Source organism: Manihot esculenta, chromosome 14 (assembly GCF_001659605.2).
Source record: "Manihot esculenta cultivar AM560-2 chromosome 14, M.esculenta_v8, whole genome shotgun sequence".
NCBI lineage: Eukaryota > Viridiplantae > Streptophyta > Magnoliopsida > Malpighiales > Euphorbiaceae > Manihot > Manihot esculenta.
In genome coordinates, this window is record NC_035174.2 from 5,822,405 (window position 1) to 5,841,990 (window position 19,586).

At 33.7% G+C, this 19,586-nt stretch overlaps 2 protein-coding genes and 1 long non-coding RNA gene across 3 annotated transcripts; 2 read left to right on the top strand and 1 right to left on the bottom strand.

Moving 5' to 3' along the window:
• Positions 1-4,059: 4,059 nt before the first annotated feature.
• On the top strand, positions 4,060-5,326 carry LOC110630660 (peroxidase 65). The gene has a single exon (XM_021778178.2). The coding sequence runs from the start codon at positions 4,162-4,164 to the stop codon at positions 5,158-5,160; it is 999 nt and encodes a 332-aa protein (XP_021633870.1). The 5' UTR covers positions 4,060-4,161; the 3' UTR covers positions 5,161-5,326.
• Positions 5,327-12,459: 7,133 nt separating this feature from the next.
• Positions 12,460-13,104, top strand: LOC110600605. The gene is made up of 2 exons (XR_002485701.2): positions 12,460-12,503; positions 12,600-13,104. It is a non-coding gene; the product is annotated as an uncharacterized LOC110600605 (long non-coding RNA).
• A 4,556-nt stretch (positions 13,105-17,660) lies between these two features.
• Positions 17,661-19,032, bottom strand: LOC110631319 (protein JINGUBANG). The gene has a single exon (XM_021779094.2). The coding sequence runs from the start codon at positions 18,920-18,922 to the stop codon at positions 17,735-17,737; it is 1,188 nt and encodes a 395-aa protein (XP_021634786.1). The 5' UTR covers positions 18,923-19,032; the 3' UTR covers positions 17,661-17,734.
• Positions 19,033-19,586: the final 554 nt, after the last annotated feature.

Here is a 19,586-nt window from a genome sequence, read left to right on the forward strand (position 1 = left end):
TTATAGAGTTGAGTTTATAATCAATAGCGGCGGTGTGACCCAATTAATGCCCAAACCCGGCGGTGAGACACATTGACGCGTGTTGTCACTATACGATAGACACTATCCGAGCCGGTTGTTCTTGCCGACAAAACCAACCAAAATGAATTTCAATTTCTTTTTTTGTAATTCCGACGATCGCGTGGGTAGCTATGTGACTCAATTAATGCCCAAGTTCAACCAAGTCCAATAATGGGCCATGTCGACACTTGCTATCACCGCATGATGATCGACATCATGACCTGGTTGAGCAATTAATACTCTAATAGAAGAAATTTTAGCTACAAGAGTAAATGTGTCTAAATAATCTATATTTTATTTTTGAGAAAAACTTTTTACTACTACCCTTACTTTATATTTTTTAATTGACCCATCTGGGTTATATTTTCTTTTAAAAATCCATTTACAACCAATAGGTTTAGCTCATTGAGGCAAGTCTACTAAAATCCATGTATCATTTTGAATAATAGAATCAATTTTAGTTTTAATTGCTTCTTTCCAAAAAAGAGTTTCGGAAGATTTAATAGTTTCAGAAAAATTTAAAGGCTTATTATCAACAAGATAAATATAAAAGTCATTTCCAAAAGAAGTCTCTTTTCTTTGTCTTTTACTTCTTAAATCTTCATTATTATTTTTAAAATTATTTTCATGAATTTCTTCACTAAGTGTATGGAAAATTTTCTCATTTTTTAAAAAGAAAAATATATTAAAAAAATTCAGCATTTCTTGTCTCAATTATAGCGTTACAGTCAAGCACATCACTTTTCAAAATAGGAAATCTATATGTAGCACTATATTCAACGTAACCTATAAACATGTAATTAGAAATTTTTGAACCTATTTTTTATTTTTTAGGATCAGAAAGTATTATTTTAGCAAGACATTCCCACACTTTTAAATATTTTAAATTAGGTGTATAACCTTTCCAAAATTCATAGGGTATTTTATCAGTTTTCTTATAAGGTATCATATATAAGCAGATAATAAAGTTTCCCTCAAAAGTTATTAGGAGAGGAGGAACTTATTAATATCATCATTTCTTTTAATATTTTATTTTTTCTTTCCACTACTCTATTGGATTCAGGTGAATAAGGTGGAGTAAATTCATGAATTATTCCTTTTTTTTTTCACAAAAGTTATTAAATAAGATATATTTTCCACCTCTATCTGATCTAATCTTTTTTATTTTTTTCTATTTAATTGATTTTCTACTTCAGATTTATATAATTGAAACATATCAAATGCTTCATCTTTATTTATAAGTAAATATATTTTAGCATATCTAGAATAGTTATCAATAAAGGTTACATAATATTTTTTACCATCTCTGGTCATAATTTGTTTTAAATCCCCTAAGTCTGTGTGTATTAAACTAAGTAATTCAGATTCTCTATGTGTAGTTGAACATGATTTTTTGGTTAATTTAGATTCTACATAAATCTCACATTTATTTAAACATGTATTATCAGTGCCAGATATTATACCGAGATATTGCATTTTTTTAATATAAAAAGCACTAACATATCCTAATTTAGTATGTCAGAAATCAAAAGAATCAAGAAAATAAGCAGAAGAAGATGCATTTTCATTTATTATTACAGAAATATTGAGAATAAATAGTCTCTGATTACAATAATCTTTTCCAATAAAAATATCATTTTTAGTCGGTACAATTTTGTCTGACTCAAAACATACCTTAATTCCAGTATTTTCCAATAGAGTTACAGAAATTAAATTAGCTCTTATATTAGGTATATAAAGTACTTCATTAAATGCCAAGGTCTTGCCAGATGTAAGTTTGAGAATAACTTTCCCTTTACCAAGTACACTTATAGTCCTAAAATCACTTAAATACACATGTTCTTCTCATTCTTCCACTGTAGAGTAGGAAGTAAACACATTTTTGTTTGTACAGATATGCCTAGTAGCACCAGAGTCTATTACCAATTCTTGCACATTAGCTACAAGAAAAGTTTGAGAAATGACCGCAGTAATAATGTCCTTTATTTTTAAATGTGAGATTATTAAAGTTAGGTTTGTAATCAGGTTTCTTAATTTCATACCTGTTATTTGTGCACTTTTCCTTGTACAATATTTACTCTTGTAGCCAACTCTTTACCTTTTGCAGTTTTAAGTTCCCTCATGTTTGTATCTTCAACCTTCGATATGTCAAGAAAAAGTTTGGCGTATGTTATAGCAGGCAAAAGAGGCCCACCATTTGCAACAGTAGAAAGTGTGGCGACAGGAAGTACAACTGAAGCAGAGACACTGATAATGTCATTGGAAGCAGATCGATAGTGCAGAAGCAGAGACAGTTACACCATTTGGTTCCATTTGTATAAAGTTTATTAAATCCTTAAGATTGTTGTAAAAATAGGATAAAATAATGAAATCTAAGTCGTGTTGAACACTGTGCTTAAGGATTTATTTTGTAATCTCCCAGGATTAAACAGGTTCTTCTGGAATTTAATTTCAAGGATTAGGACAATAAAAATTTATCTATAATTTATAACCTAGCAAAAAATACAGAGAAAAGAAAGAATAAAATAGAAAAATGGGAGTCACTTTTTTGTAAAGATAGAAGCTATTTATAGTGGAAAAAATGACCGTTATAAACGGTTATAAAAATCTAATAAAATTATAATGGTCAGATTTAAATATTAGATTTAAATCTCATAAATAAAATATTTAATGACTAAAATTTCAACTATCATAAAATTTTTAATGACTATAAAATTTTTAACGATTATAAAATCTTCGACTACCATAAAATTTTTTTAAATTTAAACTAATTTTACAACATATTTACCAAGGTGAATGCCGGGCTGAATGTTCTTATTGGCGGAACCAACCAAAATGGCTTCAATTTCCTTCTTTGCAATTCCGACGATCGCATGAGTGGTGGTGTCGGGATGAGCCATGGATGAGTACAAGTGTTGCGCGTCCCTCTAGTGTCTGATAGTAATCGGTTTGTATTGAAGGGTTTGTCGAGGGACGAGCTACGGGCACATGGCGATACGACTGCCAAGAAAAATTATAAAGACTTTATTATAAATTTAATTAAACTTCAAGATTTTTTTTAGAATGAAAATATATGTTAAAAGGTTTTTTAATCATTTTTATTAAAATAAATAGCGATTTAAATGAGTTTTGATGGTAGAAAATAATTTATTATTTTTTTAAATGTTAAAGATTAAATTATAAATTTTTAAAAATATAAAAATTAAAATAAATATTTTATTTAATCAGATAAATCAGATGGACTAAACAGCCGTGTATCTAAAAGAAAAAACACAACACCCACGTCTGCAGACAGTGGGGGAAGTCATCGCCGGATGGGAGACAAAACCCAAAAAATAAACATCTAGAGTAGCTTCACCTGCCCAGATCGGAAAAAACAAGCTCAATATCGTAGAAAACAAAAACATAATTTTATCTTTTTTTTTTCATCAAATTAGGAACATAAAATTTCATTATATACATAAGAAATATTATAGACGATAGAACAAATCTGAGTTTTTCTATATAGTAATATATATTTTTTCCTCCTATTGAGTATATATTAAATTTGTTAAAGAAATTATTTTTTTTTTAAACATACCCTTTATGAAAAAAATTTATCTCAATTTAAATTATTATAAACTCAAAATACGTATAAGTAAATCATTTATATACATTTTGGGTTCATAATAGATAGGTGCAATTAAGAATTTCAGGTTGATTGTGATAATAAGTAATATATAATTATCATAGGCAATATCAAAGTATCATTTTTTAATTTTCAGTGATATCTAATTTTTTTATAATGTAATTTAAAATTTTAAAAATTAAAAAATCAGTAATATAAAAAAAACCATTTATAAAATCATTAAATCTATATTTATCCCTTAACTGTTTCTATACTAATAATAAAAAGCCCATATAAAAATAGCATAAATTGACCTAAAACCAACCACTCTCGCCCACTATATATGATCAATTTCTTGAGTCTCTGTCTCATTATCAGTTTCCACTTTCGCAGATCCTCTTCTGGGGAGATCTTGAGAAAGGAAGGAACAAGGTTGAACTCCATCGCCCCTTCCTCCCCTCTCCTTCCTCTCCCCCTTTTCTTTCTTCACATCCATGGATTCCCCTTTTCCTTTTCTTTCTCTTCTTCTCCTCCTCCTCCTCTTCCCATCCTTTCCTCTCTCTGAGTCCAAGCTTTCTGTCGACTACTACAAGACCTCCTGCCCTGACTTCCAAGATATCATTCGCGACACTGTCACCGACAAGCAAATCACCAGCCCCACCACTGCCGCTGCCACTTTACGTCTCTTTTTCCACGACTGCATGGTCGATGGCTGTGATGCATCTATTCTCATTTCATCTAATTCTTTCAATAAGGCTGAACGAGATGCTGAAGTCAACCTTAACCTCCCTGGGGACGCTTTCGACGTGGTGACTAGAGCCAAGACAGCTCTCGAGCTCTCATGCCCTAAAATTGTCTCATGTGCTGACGTCGTCGCTCAAGTCACTCGTGACCTAATTATCATGGTTGGAGGACCATTTTATCCCGTCCGTCTAGGGCGAAAGGACGGGTTAATCTCTATGGCGTCTCATGTAGAAAAGAGTCTCCCTAGGGTTAACATGACAATGGATGAGATGATTGATCTGTTTAAGTTGAATGGATTCAACGTCAGGGAGATGGTTGCGTTGATGGGTAGTCACACCATTGGATTCTCTCACTGCAAGGAGTTCGCTGATAGGCTTTACAATTTCAGCAACAGCAACCCAACAGATCCAGGTTACAACCCAACGTACGCAAGTGCATTGAAGACTTTATGTGCTAATTACACCAAAGATACAACCATGTCCGCCTTCAACGACGTGCTCACACCCGGCAAGTTCGACAACATGTATTACCAGAACTTGCCCAGAGGGCTAGGGCTGTTAAGAACCGATAGTATGCTGGTTAAGGACCCTAGGACCAAGCCCTTTGCAGAGCTTTACGCAAAGGACCAGGCAGTGTTCTTCATGGATTTTTCTCATGCAATGGAGAAGCTTAGCATTCTTGATATCAAGACTGGGAGAAAGGGAGAGGTGAGGAACCGGTGCGATCAATTCAACTCAATTAAGACTTAGAATGTGATACATGAAACGTGGGTTTCTTATTTTTTTAGTGTGAAGCATAAGAATGAGAACGAAAATGAAATTTTTCATCCATTCACAGATAAAAAGAAAATTTGTGCTTGCTTCTTCTTCTTTCTCTCTCTTTCTCTCTGTCTCTGTTATTGGTTGGTTGATCTGTTGCAGCATGGCATGTGAGGATGTGGATTATGGTTAACTATCTGTGTGTTTGTTTATCCTTTATTAATATATGTAAGAAAGACTAATTATGCCGCATATATTAATTAGAATTAAAATAATCCAATATATAATTTTTTAATTTTATATTAAAATAATGAAATTACAAATTTTAAAATTAAAAAAATAATTAAATCATAAAATTTTATAGTACTTTCCTCTATAAATCAAAAGAAATGAGAGTTCTCGACTTTTTAATTTTTATTTAAAAAAAAAAAATGGGTGTTGATTGAGACGAGACGATTGACTACTAATAAGACTTGCCTAATGTCTTCTTTCGAAAGCCCAGTTCAGATGTTATTAATACTTGGGCTTTCTAAAGCTTTACATTTGCTGAATCAAAATTAGGATGCCGCTGTTTGAGCGGTTCATTAGTCTAATTAATTTTATTTTAAATTATATTTTTATGATTATATGTTGATATATAATTAAAACAGTAGAATTAATTTAAATGTGAGTTTATATTTAAGAATTTAGAATTTTAATTATATTTATCTAGTTCACCTTGAATATTTTAAATATTTAATCCAGTTGAATTCAATTTAAAAAACAAATTTTAGATTTCGTTTTTGAACCAAAGTTGGAGTTTAGAATCTGACCTAAGATTAAGCTCAACGGCACATTAATTCAGTACATCCTCGTATTGGACAGGATAGTTGAAAAGTAACCCATATCTTGGGGAACAAATCAGTAGAGCCTGGAAACTTCAAGCTGTACAAAATGTTTTCTTGGTAGGGCATGTCTCAAATGTACCCCGTATACAGCTATAGACATTAAAAGGAATCAGAAATTAAAGCTCCTTAATTTGCTGAATTGCTCTTGCACTGGATCTGAATTTAAATTATTGGCATAAGGTGACCGTAGTTGATTCTTTTGAACCAAAGAGTAAATTCTCCTGGAGCTGATCAGATCACTCAGAAAGGTGATGTACATGCTCTCTCTCTCGGGTCCCCTTGGATACTGTAACTGCTGACCCAAAAACAAATAAAAGACTAGATATATATAAGAAATATTATATTGATGCAAAATGATTTTACCATTCATGATCGACTTTGTTTCATATATGATTTTACCTTCACATCAATTCGCAGTACCCTGCTCTCCATAACGTTTTGGTTTGGAAATACAAATGGGGTTAATTTGTCAATACGAGAGGCTAGCTAGTCTTTCCTATTGGAAGGTAAACCTATAATATTGTATTTTGTCAAAATACTCAGATTCCAACCTCTATAAACAAGGCTCAGCATGCCACTTTTTTTGACATTGAAGGCATCCCACAGCATGCGCAATTTATACATAAACATGTGTCGTCGTCAAAAGGGGGCAAAAGAAAGGACTTTTTTTCATGGGTGTCTGCTGTAATTGCAAATCAAACAATCAGTTTCCCCCATTTCGTTAAAATCAAATATGCATGCTTTGAAGCCAAAGCTTCAGATGTACCATCAGGTACAATGTGATCCAATCCAACTCTAAGTCTAGGTCGCAGTTTTGACATTTGCTTACCAAGCACGAGAAACCTGCCTTTTGAATTAGTCCTTTTTATAATCTTTCTCTTTTGTTTTCACAACTCTGATAGCAGCCAAGAATTAACATTTTATACTATTAATCGTTAATTCTAGTTGGTCTCTACATAATCTTTAAAGGGTGTGAAGAATTCATCATTTTCTTTCTTTTTTTCTTTCCCAAGGGGACCATTTTCATACTTGCCAAACAAGCTGATGATGAAGTTGAGTTTCCAAGGACAAATATGCATGCCGCAGCGCTGGCTACTCACACATATGTACAGACATGAATATCAATGACGCAAACATGTATGTACTTGGTAAAAGATTAGTAGAAAGAGAAGTATTCAAATCTAGATAATCTCTATTGCATGGAAACAGAAAACCCTAGTTTCATCATTATAGATATGTACCTGGAACGGATATGTAATGAAGCTTAGACCCTTTTATCATTAAGAATGGAAACTTTCTGGCCTGTTTATGATTACCAATGGTCTCAGCAATACCAGAAAGTAATCCACAAGAAGCTAATTATTACATGTAGAGAATATGAATAAAGAGCAATAAATTCTTCATCCTCGTGGGACCAAGAATAATCAAACATCTATGTTTATAAGCATTCAACAAGATTAGATATATAGCTAAAGAGAGATCTAGAGAGAGATGTTATGAAAATGATGTATTGGAATAGAAACACACTTACATAAAAACATCTTCTTGTTTAAAGAAGTAAAATAATCTAAACAACTTAACTAAGTAGCAGCAGCTTGAAGGTCTTGAAACAGATTAAAAGCAAAATGATCAAAAAGGAAACCCCTTGTAGCCAAATACCTTTTTCTAATTATTCTTGTTGTGGATTTGCTTGATGCAGCAAATGATCGGACCGAGACGCTTGATTCCCCCAGTAGTTAGGATCCTTGGATGAACAAAAGACCCTTTTACTTCAAGTGATGAAAAACGCTAGGTTTTTTTCTCGCGAGTGAAACCCTTTATTCTTTTTCTCCTTCTTCTTCTTCTCTTGTGTGACTTTTCTTGTTTTGCTTGTGGGAAGTGAAGAAGTTGGATTGTGAAAAAAGAGCAGGATTTAGTGGAGGTGAGGGGGTAATGATGATGGTGGTGAATAGTCTGTGGGAAGAGGTAGGCGAAGGAGGAGGGCATGATGATTGCTGTTGGGTGATGCTGCTGAAAGGTTGAAGAAAAATCCAAGGTATTGCGTGCCATTTTCTCAGAGACACGCACAGAGAGAGAGAAAGAGAAAGAGAGATCTGAAGAGAATTATCACGAAACCCTTGGTGGTAGCTTTTTCATCTCCCAGCTCTTATTCTGAAAGAAAATGAAAGGACCCATTTTTAACTTTTCCGGAAAAGAGTAATCAGATGCATCACTTACTCTCATTCTTGACTGCAACTCCCAATTGCAAAGACATAAACAGTCACTTTGACAAATTTCCACTGATGAGAAAGTACAAGTCTTCTTATAAATAAATTAGAACACAATTAACATTTATTAATTAATGATTAGACCGAGTCATTAGGCACAGGCACAGGCACAGGCCAGGAGTTGAAAATACAGAAGAATAAAATTCCAAATTTCTTGATTAAAAAACGATAATACTCTACAGTAAAAGGCTGTTTGTGACTGTATATGAATAGAGTAGGAAATGGTAACAGAAAGCTTTATTGGGTTTAGGTAAAGAAACGAATTTTGACAGAAGCAGCAGGGATTATATAACTATTGTATGAAAGATAAGGTATAAAATAAAAATAATGAGAGTGGAAATGGAATCATGGAACTCAGGAATGACAGAGCTGACAGGGTGAGAGAGAGAGAGAGAGAGAGAGATTGTGGTATTTCGAGGGAGAAAGTGTGGGGCTTGTGGATCGTGTACATTACTGGGAATCGTTTTCCCTGGAAAAGAAGCCTGGTAAAAAAATATAGGAAAGAGGACAAAATTGTATGTAGCTGTTTCCTAGATGCTATAATCTTTCTATCAATCATTTTTTTTACCAGCTTCTTATGACATTTTCTCTTTTAATTTGCTTTTGGTGGTATCCAAGTAATTAAGGGTTTTAAAGGAGCAATGTTTCTTCTTTTTTTTTTTTTAAAAAAAATCAAATGATAATAATAATATTTAATTCAGAAAAAAATTTAACAAGTTAATTAGATTAAATTACAACTTGATCTTTCCCTACATACACCCAATTTATCCAAATTTCATGCAATCTTTGGCAATAAAAATAAAGATCACCTTGATCAATCGTCTTGATTGATCTAATGGGTCTACCAGATTTCAAGAGTCGTCCAAGATCATAAAAAGCTATACCCTAATTTCGAGAATAGAATGACATTATTCTTCCTACTTATTTTAGGGGGCAAAAATTAACTATTAAAACCACTTGCTTCATGAGGCCATCACTTTATGTTTGACCCTCATAAAGTCACCCATATGCACCAGCATTTTCTTCCACTTTCTCCTTATATTACTAGTGGAGGAAATTTTTTCAAAAAAAAAAAAGAAAAGTATACAGTTATATGGAAAAGTTGAAGCTCTAGAACAAAGTTAAGGAAAAAAAAAAAACAAAGAAAGAAAATTTCAGGATATCCGAACTTTTAGCACCAAACAAAGTATATAGTCTTTATCTATGCTTGTTAAGTCATATATCATGCCACCAAATTCATTTCCACAGTATTTGCTACTTCAATGTTTCACTACAAAACAAAGTCTCCCCTTGTCTAAATGCACAAGACTTGTCAAATTATGAGGTAAGTGGGTACTACAAAAACATTAAATTTTTAATAAAGAAAATAATATTATTATCATATATGAACATGTACTTCCAAAAAAAAAATTAAACATAAAAATAATGATGATATGATCATATAACTGAGCCTACTGTATAAATAGTAGAAGATGGGGACTCAACCAGACAGCGATCGAGTTATATTGTCCAGATTTTGGACCCACAGGTGATGGTGGCTCCTATGAAGCAACAGTGGAAAGTGTTTTTTATATTGCTGTTGATTGTCCTGTGCCTTGTTTGGTTAAAAAAAATTTGCTTATTATCATCATTGCAAGTTAGAAAGCAAAGGTCGACACCTATCATCTCTTCACTCTAATGTGGATCTTTACTTTATTCTTTTGAAATTTGTTGCTTAGGGTTTCTTTACTGTGTTAGTTTCAGTGGTTGATAGGTTTGTAGTTTGATAGATTTATATTAAAGTGGGTATTTAGATCTTTTGATTTCAAATTTTTTTCTTAATCTAAACTCATTTGTTGTAATTTGCCCATTTAGGCCTTAAGATGCAATTGTGTCCTTTGTTTTTATTGGTTATTTTCAGTAAGGGGAACTATTGATGTTTTAATAAAGTTATCCTTTCAGTTTTTAAGACATCAAATTATAATAGTGTATCAAATTAAATTAATTAAAATATTATTATTATTATAAAATAAAAATTATATATTATACCAGTAATTATGTTTTTTTTTTAAAATAAAAACGTAAATTTCATTAAAATTTAATAACGATGAATTTAGAAATACAATTAGGAGGTGAGGAAAAAACCTCAATCAAGTCCGGAATATCATGACTAACTCGAGTAAGCGCATGAGCTACACCATTAGCAAATCTACGAACAAAATTAATAGAAGTAGAAATTATCTCCAAGATAAGTGACTTACAATAAAAACAAGACTACCAAATGATGACGAATTCTTATAATTGGGATCAGCTATAGCTCGAACCAAAAGTACAGTGTTTGATTCCACAATAACCGAGAACCAACCACCATCCTTGAACCAGTTTAAAACTTTTCTAAAAGTCATGATCTTAGCCGTAGAAATATCAAAATTACCAAGAATTCGTTAGTTGATGTGCTGCAATAAACTCACCATTCTATCCCTTTAAAACACAACCCATTCCCATAGCTTAATGTAGAAATAATGCAGCATCAACATTTAGCTTAAAATTTACAATAGGTGGCTTTTTCCATTAGAGGCAAACCGGAGCATTAACAACTAACTCCCTGCAACTTTTAGCCGCGTTCCAATCTTGAAGAAGAGACTTTGCACGCCTAATCACAACATGAGGTGGATACCTTTTCTGCTTCCATACCATAACATTTCTATTCTCCCATTAAACCCAAACTACCATAACCACCATGTGTAAATTAGAAACAAAAACTGAATTGCATACCTGAATAAACCAATCACTAAACGACTGCATGTGGGGGAAGAGCCAACTAGATTCAGTCATCATCCAACAATCACGAGCAAAAGGGCGAGTAACCAGAGCATGTATTATCGTTTCACTTTGACTAGAGCAAACAGGACAAGACTCACTGACTTGGACATTCTTATGAATTAAATTAACCAAGCATGGAATAGTATTAAGGCAAGCCCGCCATACTAGATTCAAAACTTTTGGTGGAGCCCGAATATGCCAGAGTTTCTTCCATATTGATCTAACCACAACTGAGCAACTCAAGTAAGTAGTCTGTGTCAAGAATCTATAAGCACTTTGAACAGAATTGAATCCATATTTCTTAAATTTCCATACCCAATTATCTGCTTGCCTAGTGATACTCAAAAAGATATATAATATATTATGAGCATCAACCTAATTAAATATAGACAGAATCAAATCTCTTTTCCAGCATTCCTGTTGAATGAGATCAAAAACTAAAAACACATCACAATCTATCTGTTGAGGAGTAGAAATCTTACCATTCAAATTTAATGACACCTATGGATCCTCCCAAATTGAAATGCTTCTACCATGTCCAATTCTTTTGAGAGAACCTAACGCAATCAACTTCTTACTCTCCCACAAACTTCTTCACAAGTAGCTTCGATTACTCCCAATCTCCGAATCTAAAAAAGAGCCAAACGGAAAATACTTAGGTCTTGAGAGTTCTTGCCACCAATGAATTATCTCTAGTGAAAATTGCCCATGCATACTTCCCTAACATAGATAAATTGAGCTCATGCAATTTCCTAAATTTTAACCCACCATTAAACTTCGATTTCGCCATCCGTTTTCAGCTTACCCAATGCATACCTTGTTCGTGAGAGTTCCCTCTCCCCCACCAAAATCAAGACATAAGTCGCTGCAATTCATAACAAATTATTTGCGGCACCAAAAATAAATTCATAGCATACGTTGGAAGTGTCTGGAGAACAGTTTTTAACATCACTTCTTTCCCCGCCCTAGATAGACATCTCCACTTCCAAGAGTTGAGTTTCTGCCACATTCTATCCTTCATAAACTGAAACACCTCACGCTTATTAATCTCTATTCGCGTTGGCAAACCCAAATATACTGCCAAGTCTTTTTGTTCCATCACCTCAATATAGAACATACGTCCTGTCGCACAATATAGAACATACGTCCTGTCGCACATCAAGAAGTATATTAGGTGTGAGAAGCACAAATAATTATGTTTTAATTGTTATATATATTGAATAATGAATTGATACTTTTTTTTTTTTGGAATCAAATGAATTGATACTTTTATAAGTATTTTATTAATATAATAAATTTATATAGTCTTATTAAATGGGCCTTAAGAGAGAAAGGGAGAACAAGAGCACGCGGGCGCGGGAAAAGAAGTCACGGCCAGGTTCTACAGGAGTGTTTCCTTTCATTTCTCTATCGCGACTTTCGTCAAATACCTTCCGATCTCATAACCTAATACGTTTTACCTTTCTCCTCGTAGAATCAACGATAAACGATAATTACAACATCAATTCATATCTCTCTTGTTTCTTGAACCTGAGTTCCAGCCAAAAGACCATATTCACCATGACATCGAGGCTTTTCTCGACTGGAACCAAGGTAGCTTCTCGCTCTCTCCCACAGAAACAACGCACTTAGTTCTTTCTTTGTTATTTTGTGCAGGATTTATAATAGCGGCAATGTCACTGAAAATGAATTTTACTTCGGTCACTGATGCGAATGAAGTCATGAAAAGGCACGTAGGGACTAACTTGCAATGCTTTGGAGGTTTTTTTTGGGTCAAAGACGACTTTGGAGGTTCATCCCCAATAATAAGGGGATAAAAGATTGCGTTGTGGTATTTTCTAGTTACTCATTTCCTACAGCTTGCCGTAGGACGTGGTTAGGCAGAATGATTGCTCTATATGCAATTCTTTGAAGGAAACAACTCTTACTGTTGATTTTCTCCATATCTTTAGCATAATGTCATCCTGAAGTTCGAGTTAGTGGGTTGTAGCTGCAAAGGGCCATGATTCCCTAGTATGTATATGATTTCCAGATTGGAACTTCCAACCTCATTGCTGTATTTACCGAAAATAGTTTCTTTTATTGCAAATAACACCACAATTATGCATACAAAACACCATTTAGCTATAATCATACCCAATTATTAGTTGCTGTCTTTATGTCTAATTTGCAGTGTGAACCAGTGATTTTTTCCCCTCTTTGACAGAGGATAGTTAGAAATTGATGATTAGCGTTGGTCATTCTTTTGGATAGTCTCATAGAAAGATGGAATTATTTAGAAGCATTTATAGTTGATCAGGGGTTTCTATTTTAGGAGTTGATGAACCAAAGTATTAGTATCCACCAAAGAATTCACAAGTAAAAGATGTCAACCTAACACAAAGAAAGTGCAGTAAAGGTTTATCCACCATTATACAAAATGCTAGAATATAAACTGTCGTAGAGTGAAATTCATTTAATAGTTAGGGTGAATAATTGTTTAGACCTTGAAGTTGACCGTATTAACTAGTCAATCCCGTAATTCAATAACCCTAAGTTCTCATCCAAAATTAACAAACCTGTAACAACAATATCATTTCAAAGCAGAAAAAGTGTGAAATCAAATCCATTTCAATCAACATTGATCAGTGCTTAATCACTAAGATAGATCAAAATGTGTTGAAGAATGAAATGCCAAAGGCCAAACCATAAAAAGGCTCATATTTCAATAAAGATCAATTGATCCCTCATGACCCTTCTCCCCTCCCCTCCCCTCAACTTAGGAATTTTATGTACAAAGCCATACCCAATCACCCACACATCACTAAAGTTGTGCGAATGGAAGGCCATTGCTGCTGCTGCCACTGCACAAAGCTCAAACACCTCAACCGATAGCCTCCAATCAACTGATGGTTCATCTCACCATGTTTGAGGAGCTGGAAATTTGTCTAAGGGATGTTGCTATGGTAGTTTGTGAAATTCTGGTGTTGTGATGGGTATAGAGAATAGCTTCTTGCACTATAATTAATTGTGCAATATCGTGAATTCTCAAAACTTATAGCATTGGATCAAGGTCATTGTTCTGTCCTAGTTAAAGATTATGCCTTAACCCGAAAACTGAAAAATTGAGCAGAAAACATAAAGAGAAGTAGATGGATGTCTCATATTGCATGGAAAACCTGATTTATCATTTTGTATTTTGTTTGATCAAAGGTGCTGTCCATAAATGGAATTATCAAACTTTCCTGGAACATGAACTCAGACTTTGCCTGGAACATCAACTCAGATTTTTCTTTTGGTCATGACTAGACCTATTTTACTTATTTCTTTACTTATAGCAGAAAAACCTGAACTGGAAGTGATATTATTACGCCATTACCATGTGCAGGGGTTGTGCACTGGGTGCTCCTTTTTTTTATTGCCATATGCAGGGGAATATAATGTTTGCTAGTTAATTCCATTTGTTTGCATAAAAGAAGAGAATAACTTGGTCATTTAACATTTTGGATTTTTGGAACAAGTGATTCATTAATTTATAAATGTGTTTCTGGATTATATTCAATTTTATGCAACTATTTTTGTGAATTGTTTCTTTATGAAGTGAAAACCAAAGGCAAAGAGAGCTTCCCTGTGCTTATATAATTTAAAAGCCATTTGCTTTCAGCAGTACAGAGTAATAAACCATACAAGCTGTAAATATTTGAGCTAGATCTTAAGCAGGGGAAAACAAAGCACTTCAGGGAAGAATGTAAGAATCTTAGTGAGTATTTGGATTAAAAAATAAGTATCGCTTTTTCAGTTGGTAAGAGATTCATATGTAATTCGTGGATGTGTATGCTAAGTAAAAAATTGACTCGCAAACATTAACACATTTGATTCTCTGGTTTTAGTATATATCAGATTGCTACTTAATGAGACAAAAATAGACATATGTATATGTAGCCGTACAAATACCATGCATTCTGAAACAATTATGGATTTGTCATTTACTTTACATTTTTACTTTGCATCGTAAACTAGATATAACACTAAATAAGTTATAACAATGTTAAGAGAAGGTTAAAGTTTTATAATAGCGAAATGGTTCCTTTTTTAAAAAAAAATAACTGCAGCGAAATGCTCTCCCATCATGGTTCTGGGACACATCATACATGTTTGTCACTGAACGGTATTGCCATTGATTGGAACTTTCAAATGTCTTAGTTGCGTTGTTATATCCTTAAATTCAGAGCTAATGTCATTGTTTGTGTACGTTAGGTGGTTTACTTTCTTGTAATTACTTCACAATTAGGTTAAACATTTTCAAGCATTTGTTAATATGTCTTCTCTCTCACGTGGCAGGGGCATATGCACACACGATAGCATTTCTTGGGGAGGTAGAATTTTGTAGCAGATAAAGCGGAATGATTATTTTTATTATCTTTTACAGCTCTACACCCTATTAAATGAATCTTGTATCCTAATGTTTTACGCCTGGTATAAGAGAGTAGGTTTTGATTGAACCAGAGGAAAGAGTAGGTTAGAATAATGGTGGCATGAAAAAAACGACATTTACCTAATTTCTCCACTCGTCATTAGTTGAGTAGGTCAAAGTGCTGAAGTGTCTGAGTTGAAGGTAGATTCCTAAAATATCAAGCTGCCACGTTGATGCTTGTGAAATTTGTGAGTTAATATATAAAGAAAGCAACTTCTGACGTAAATATTTTATCTTTCGTGCTTTCTTGTACTTGGGGTCTGTTTCATTTTCACAGTAACGTAGGCTGATATGTTTGTTTGGTTGAAAGGTAGCATATACTTGCTCTTTTCTGGGCATGCTTGTTTCTTTACATATATATTATTATATATATTGCTCTGGTTTTGTCTCATTCATTCCCTTTATTTAATTTTATCTATTAATCATTTCTTCTTTCACCAAACAATGTATTGGAGAAAATACTTTCAGTTGAATAATATATCAATACATCCATTTTTCACTCTCAATATATTGCTTGCGAATATTGAAGTTGAGAATAATTGGCAATAATTAGAGGGTTTCTAAAGTTCTTTGCTTCTTAGGTGCATTTCATTCTAGTTCTTGACAACTAATGAAAGGAAATGAGAAATCATCATCATTCATCAAGGCAAATGCTGGCAGAGTTTATATTATACTGCACAAAAGCTTTTTTCTCCTGTTTGGGAGTAGCAAAAGTAGCCAACAGGATATCCTCTGCTTTATGTTTTCTCATTATTTTAGTAGGTTATATTTTGCTTGAATCCCGCTTTCTGTTGGCTTAGGGGAAGTTGATTATAATTGCTTTTGGCTGTGCTTTTTTAAATTAAGCATTCGCTAAAGAAATCAATTTTTAAGAAAATAGTTTATTTTTATTATTTGACTCTAATATTAAAATTATTAATATATATATAATTTCGAGTGGTGTTAATACAAGTGCCAAAGTCTAAAAAACCTTTTTTTTTTTAAAGAATAGGTATTTCTTAAAAAATTATTTAATTTTTTGTTAATTAATCTTTCTAAATGTTGTAATGCTCCGTGGAAGAGCCTAAAAACTAGAAATTTGCATTTTTTGGGTGCAATAAATGTGTTGGCAATTTTAGAATTAGAGTAAAATTATATTATAAGCTATTGTAGTATCACATGGGGTCCCACAAACCAACTATAATTCTTTTACTTAAATTTGGGAACACCTTTCTTGGGGACCAGAGTGGTTGTATAATATATATATGCAGAAAGAAACTACACTCAGATTAATTTTTTTATATGCACCAAATACTAATTTCTGTTTTGTTTAATTTTATTCTAATTACATTAGCAAATGACTGACTTTAAAAGAGAAAATAATTCATTATAAAAAGATGCAATAAGTTGAAATATAATAATTAGAAAAAGTAAGATATTTTGGAATTTGTTGAGGGAAAATTTTATATAAATCGTATTGAAATTCTCGGGAGTGGAAGACCCACGGAGGGTAATGCTCAAAAGGTCGAGAAGGGATGATACCCTTCTTAGCTTTCAAAGAAGCTTCCATGGCACTATCTTCGAATACCATTCGTTTAAAGACTAAACAAAATGGCAAGTTGCGACTCTTTTTAATAAAACAAAGTAAATTAGTTTAGATTTTTATATGTAAGCTTATTACCATTTTTCAGTAGGTAAACGGTTGTTTTGCATTCCAGAAAATTAAAAAGTTCTATTTGATGCTTTCCCAATTCTCTCTTAAATAAGAAGGAAAAAAAAAACAAAGGCAATTAATATATCTAAATCTATGGAAAAGACGTTTTAATTTATAATAATATGTTGTTCAATTATTGAGATTTAAATATTCCACAACTTCGTTTTTAATTACTTGTTAATAGCTTTACGGGTCATAAAGTTGTTACGAGCAAGTCATTCTTAATGGATTGAATTACATTTAAAAGCCAAAATCCAATTAAATAAAATGAAGTCCTTGAGAGTAAAATGTCGTTGTGGATGATTAGTCCAACATCTTGCACAGTAATCTTTAAACAACTAGAAAAGGCCTTAAACAGGGGAGAAACAGAAAATTAACAAAGATGAAAGTAAAAAATAAAAAGGCAGGGAACTGCAATTTCCTTTCAAATCATTTGTTAAGTACAGAATTTGTCATAGTTCTGCTAGAGATGAATAGGGACATTAAGCCGCCACACCTTCATATCACAATCCAAACTCCCACTGTAAATAAGGTACGATGTATGAGAATGGTTGTGCTCGTCAATTGTTGCTGTCAAGCACTTGACAGGCCCTTTATGCCCTTCCAATACTGCCAAACATGAATAATTCCTTTCAACACATTTCCAAACTCTTATGGTTTTGTCTGCAGAACCACTACACACCAAATCACACACAACTACTAAGCACAATATGGACTGTGTATGTCCTCTTAGAGCACCCATAACTACCATGCCACCGTCGCCGCCATCCTTCTCCCACACCAGTATGGACCGATCGCAGGAACCGGAGTATAGAACAGACCCATCGGTGCCTAGTGCCAGGGCGTTAATCCCTGAGTTGTGTCTCTCTAACGTATCCACTAGGGAATGCTTCTTCTCCCCTGAACTTTTCCTCCACACCTTGATTTTCTTGTCTGCTGATCCTGTATATACATCGCCATCACTTGAAGCTGCCACTGCGTTTATGGCATCATCGTGTGCACTGAATACTGACTCCAAACATTTGAAGTCACTTGTCCTCCATATCTTCAGTGTCCTATCCCATGAAACGGAATACAGAAGGGACTCGTCCTTTGACAAGGCAAGTGCAGAGACTGTATCGACGTGATGAACCCATGTGCATGTTTTGTGTCTTCTAATCTGAACCTGGTTCTTTGGTAATAGAATCTTTAAGGCTCGGTCACCAAGTGTGGGTAGCGTGGCTAAATGGGTATATTTTTGTTGATCAGGTTCTTGGTTGCTGATTTTCCATACTCGGATTTTGTGGTCTTGATGAGCGCTAAAGAGTTTATCAGCTAAAACTACAAGAGATTTCACTGCACCTTTCCCCACAGCTACTACGTTGTTGCATAGGCTTTCATGATCTAGTTCTGAGTCCAGCTGGTTTCGTTTCCAAAATCGGATTTCTTTGTCTGAGGAGCCACCATAGAGGAACTTTCCAGCTAGGGTGAGCGAGGATATATAACTCTGGTGACCCTTGAGAGTGGCGAGGCAGTGGTGGTCGATGCCGGAGAGGAATTTCTGGTGATGGGGTTGTGAGGAAAGTGAAGGAACCGACCGAAGACTAGGCTGTGAGCAAAGAGATTCAGAATCATACGCCGAGTGGGAGTGGCATTGCATGATTCCCAACATCTCTTGAGATAGAATAAAAAAAATGGGAAAAGAGAATGAGAGAAAAGATGGCGAAGTGAGTTAATTATATGGAGAATGAATGGCAATAGTGGGCTTAAACCTTGAATTCGGGTAGGTTTTTAAATTAATGAAAGGTTAAAGTTCGAAAATTTTGAATTAGTGTTTCAAAAAAAAAGAAAAAAAATATTTTTAATTAATCATTTTATTAATTAAAAATATTTTTCTTATTACAATCTCTATACTTCCACTTCTTTCCGGACAATAATAAAGGGGATGTTTTGCAAAAAGTGAAGCAGGAACGGCCCACTTAGACCTTTCTAATGTCTGAGTGGAGTGAAAGAAATGGTTCAGCAAAGTCTGAAGAGACTTATTTATTATTTCATTGTTTATTTGTTTCTCCTCCCTCTTTCTATTGTGCAGGCGAAACAGAGAAAATCTGATGTTTGTAAGGAAAGATCTGTTGGAAAATGATTCATCTATCCATCAAGAACAGAAAAATTCGATAAAAAAAAAAAGAACAGAAAAAACAAAACATAAAAGTAGGGTGATGTAAGTTTCATCCTGAATTCTTCAATACTGAGCTGAGCTCAGCAGTTTTGATCCACCGCCATTATAATAATCCTCCGTGGACTGTCGCAAGCATCCACATGGTTGCTTCCATCTT